This window comes from Neoarius graeffei, chromosome 2 (genome assembly GCF_027579695.1).
Source record: "Neoarius graeffei isolate fNeoGra1 chromosome 2, fNeoGra1.pri, whole genome shotgun sequence".
Classification (NCBI taxonomy): domain Eukaryota; kingdom Metazoa; phylum Chordata; class Actinopteri; order Siluriformes; family Ariidae; genus Neoarius; species Neoarius graeffei.
The window spans coordinates 40,893,898-40,896,201 of NC_083570.1; the positions used below are offsets into that span (position 1 = coordinate 40,893,898).

General features: G+C 38.8%; 1 protein-coding gene across 2 annotated transcripts in view; it reads left to right on the forward strand.

The window, feature by feature from the left end:
- Nucleotides 1-1,855, forward strand: part of enpp1 (ectonucleotide pyrophosphatase/phosphodiesterase 1) — a 122,757-nt gene extending 120,902 nt beyond the window's left edge. Inside the window, exon 25 of one of the 2 annotated variants that reach the window (XM_060914219.1) lies at nucleotides 1,409-1,855. In XM_060914219.1, the coding sequence (XP_060770202.1) occupies nucleotides 1,409-1,561 (153 nt within the window). In that variant the 3' untranslated portion in view covers nucleotides 1,562-1,855. The remainder of the gene's footprint in view (nucleotides 1-1,408) is intronic. The other variant, XM_060914220.1, reaches the window with a different exon arrangement.
- The last annotated feature ends 449 nt before the right edge of the window (nucleotides 1,856-2,304 follow it).

A 2,304-nucleotide genomic window follows, 5' to 3' on the forward strand; every position in this document is an offset into this window, starting at 1 on the left:
AAGAACTCAAATGTATTGGGGTGCCCAAACTTTCTCATGGTGTTCCTTTTCTTTTTTCACTCTCCAAGTGTACAAAACAAAAATAATACACAAATCTTGCAGAAAACGCTGAAAATAAATGTGTCGTCTTTACCTTTATGCCTTTTGGTGATCAGTTCATCTTCTGCTCGCTTAACTATTCACAGTAACAGACATCTTCAGTAAGGGTGCCCAAACTTTTGCATGGCACTGTAACTATCGTCTACGTTACTGTCCAAGCAGCAAGTCAGTCTGTATTTACTCGTCTGTTTCATTATTAACACCTACACTACCGTTCAAAAGTTTGGGGTCACCCAGACAATTTTGTGTTTTCCATGAAAAGTCACACTTTTATTTCCCACCATAAGTTGTAAAATGAATAGAAAATATAGTCAAGACATTTTTCTGGCCATTTTGAGCATTTAATCGACCCCACAAATGTGATGCTCCAGAAACTCAATCTGCTCAAAGGAAGGTCAGTTTTATAGCTTCTCTAAAGAGCTCAACTGTTTTCAGCTGTGCTAACATGATTGTACAAGGGTTTTCTAATCATCCATTAGCCTTCTGAGGCAATGAGCAAACACATTGTACCATTAGAACACTGGAGTGATAGTTGCTGGAAATGGGCCTCTATACACCTATGGAGATATTGCACCAAAAACCAGACGTTTGCAGCTAGAATAGTCATTTACGGGCGGCACGGTGGTGTAGTGGTTAGTGCTGTCGCCTCACAGCAAGAAGGTCCGGGTTTGATCCCCGTGGCCGGCGAGGGCCTTTCTGTGTGGAGTTTGCATGTTCTCCCTGTGTCCGCGTGGGTTTCCTCCGGGTGCTCCGGTTTCCCCCACAGTCCAAAGACATGCAGGTTAGGTTAACTGGTGACTCTAAATTGACCGTAGGTGTGAATGTGAGTGTGAATGGTTGTCTGTGTCTATGTGTCGGCCCTGTGATGACCTGGCGACTTGTCCAGGGTGTACCCCGCCTTTCGTCCGTAGTCAGCTGGGATAGGCTCCAGCTTGCCTGTGACCCTGTAGAAGGATAAAGCGGCTAGAGATAATGAGATGAGATAGTCATTTACCACATTAGCAATGTATAGAGTGTATTTCTGATTAGTTTAAAGTGATCTTCATTGAAAAGAACAGTGCTTTTCTTTCAAAAATAAGGAAATTTCAAAGTGACCCCAAACTTTTGAACAGTAGTGTAACTACACAACCTTCACTCAACTCCAGCCGACAGCATACTTTCCCTGTAACAGATCATTATTTTTGTTTCAACAATGGAACTAAAACATTGAAAGACAGTGTCAGTGTCGGTCTGTGAATGTGCCTTTTATATACACATGACCCAGCACTGGTTTATTCTTTATTCTTCTTCCTCTGTCTTGCCTTTACAGAATGGGAGTGAATATTCTTGGGTTCAAAACTGGACTCAACTTCATGTTGCACGGATACGAGATATTGAACTTCTAACTGGGCTGAGTTTTTATCCTGACCTTTTACCAGTTGAAGATGCATTACAACTCAAAACCTCTTTGAAATCTTTTTAGTATTTTAATTCTAGTAACTATATGAGGACCTCATGTCATGACTGAGTCTAGATAACTTCTGTCTGAATGAGCAGCTACTGTATAAGGACCTGTCTTCAACTCTTTCCAAAGAAAATAAGCCGGAGATGCTTTATAAATGATTTATATCGCTAATGCATCTTTGACCAAATATTCTGTTTATACTTTTTTAAATGTTGTGTATTTATATTTTTAAAATGCCTATCATTTTAATATAAAAAAGCAAATGCAGCTAAAATCATACTTGCATATAGACAAAGTAGGTTTATTACATATTCATGTGTATTGTGTTAATTTATGATATTTTGTTATTGATCTCAATAAAATGCATAATCAAAGAAATTAAACATATAGCTCTTTTTTTTTTTTTTACTTTTAAGGTTATATATGAATGAATGCATTATTGTTTTATGTCATTGTGTTATGAATTATATACACCCTGGATGTAATGTTGGTCCAGTGCAGGGCATCAAACACCCTTTTTTTTTCTCAACTCCAATCAACAAAAATAGAAAATGACTATATTTTATGTTGCACATATTATTTTGCTTGGCAGTTCACATGTCAAAGGTCAAGTCTTGGGATTCATGAAGACTGTCCCAGACCTGAGTCTGAGTGTGTGCTTGGACACAACTACACTGGTGTCAGTTCCTGTGGGTGTCACTATGCAGCCCATTCTTTCTCAGTTGATGGTGATTACAAGGAAATCAAGTGCAGCCAGTGGC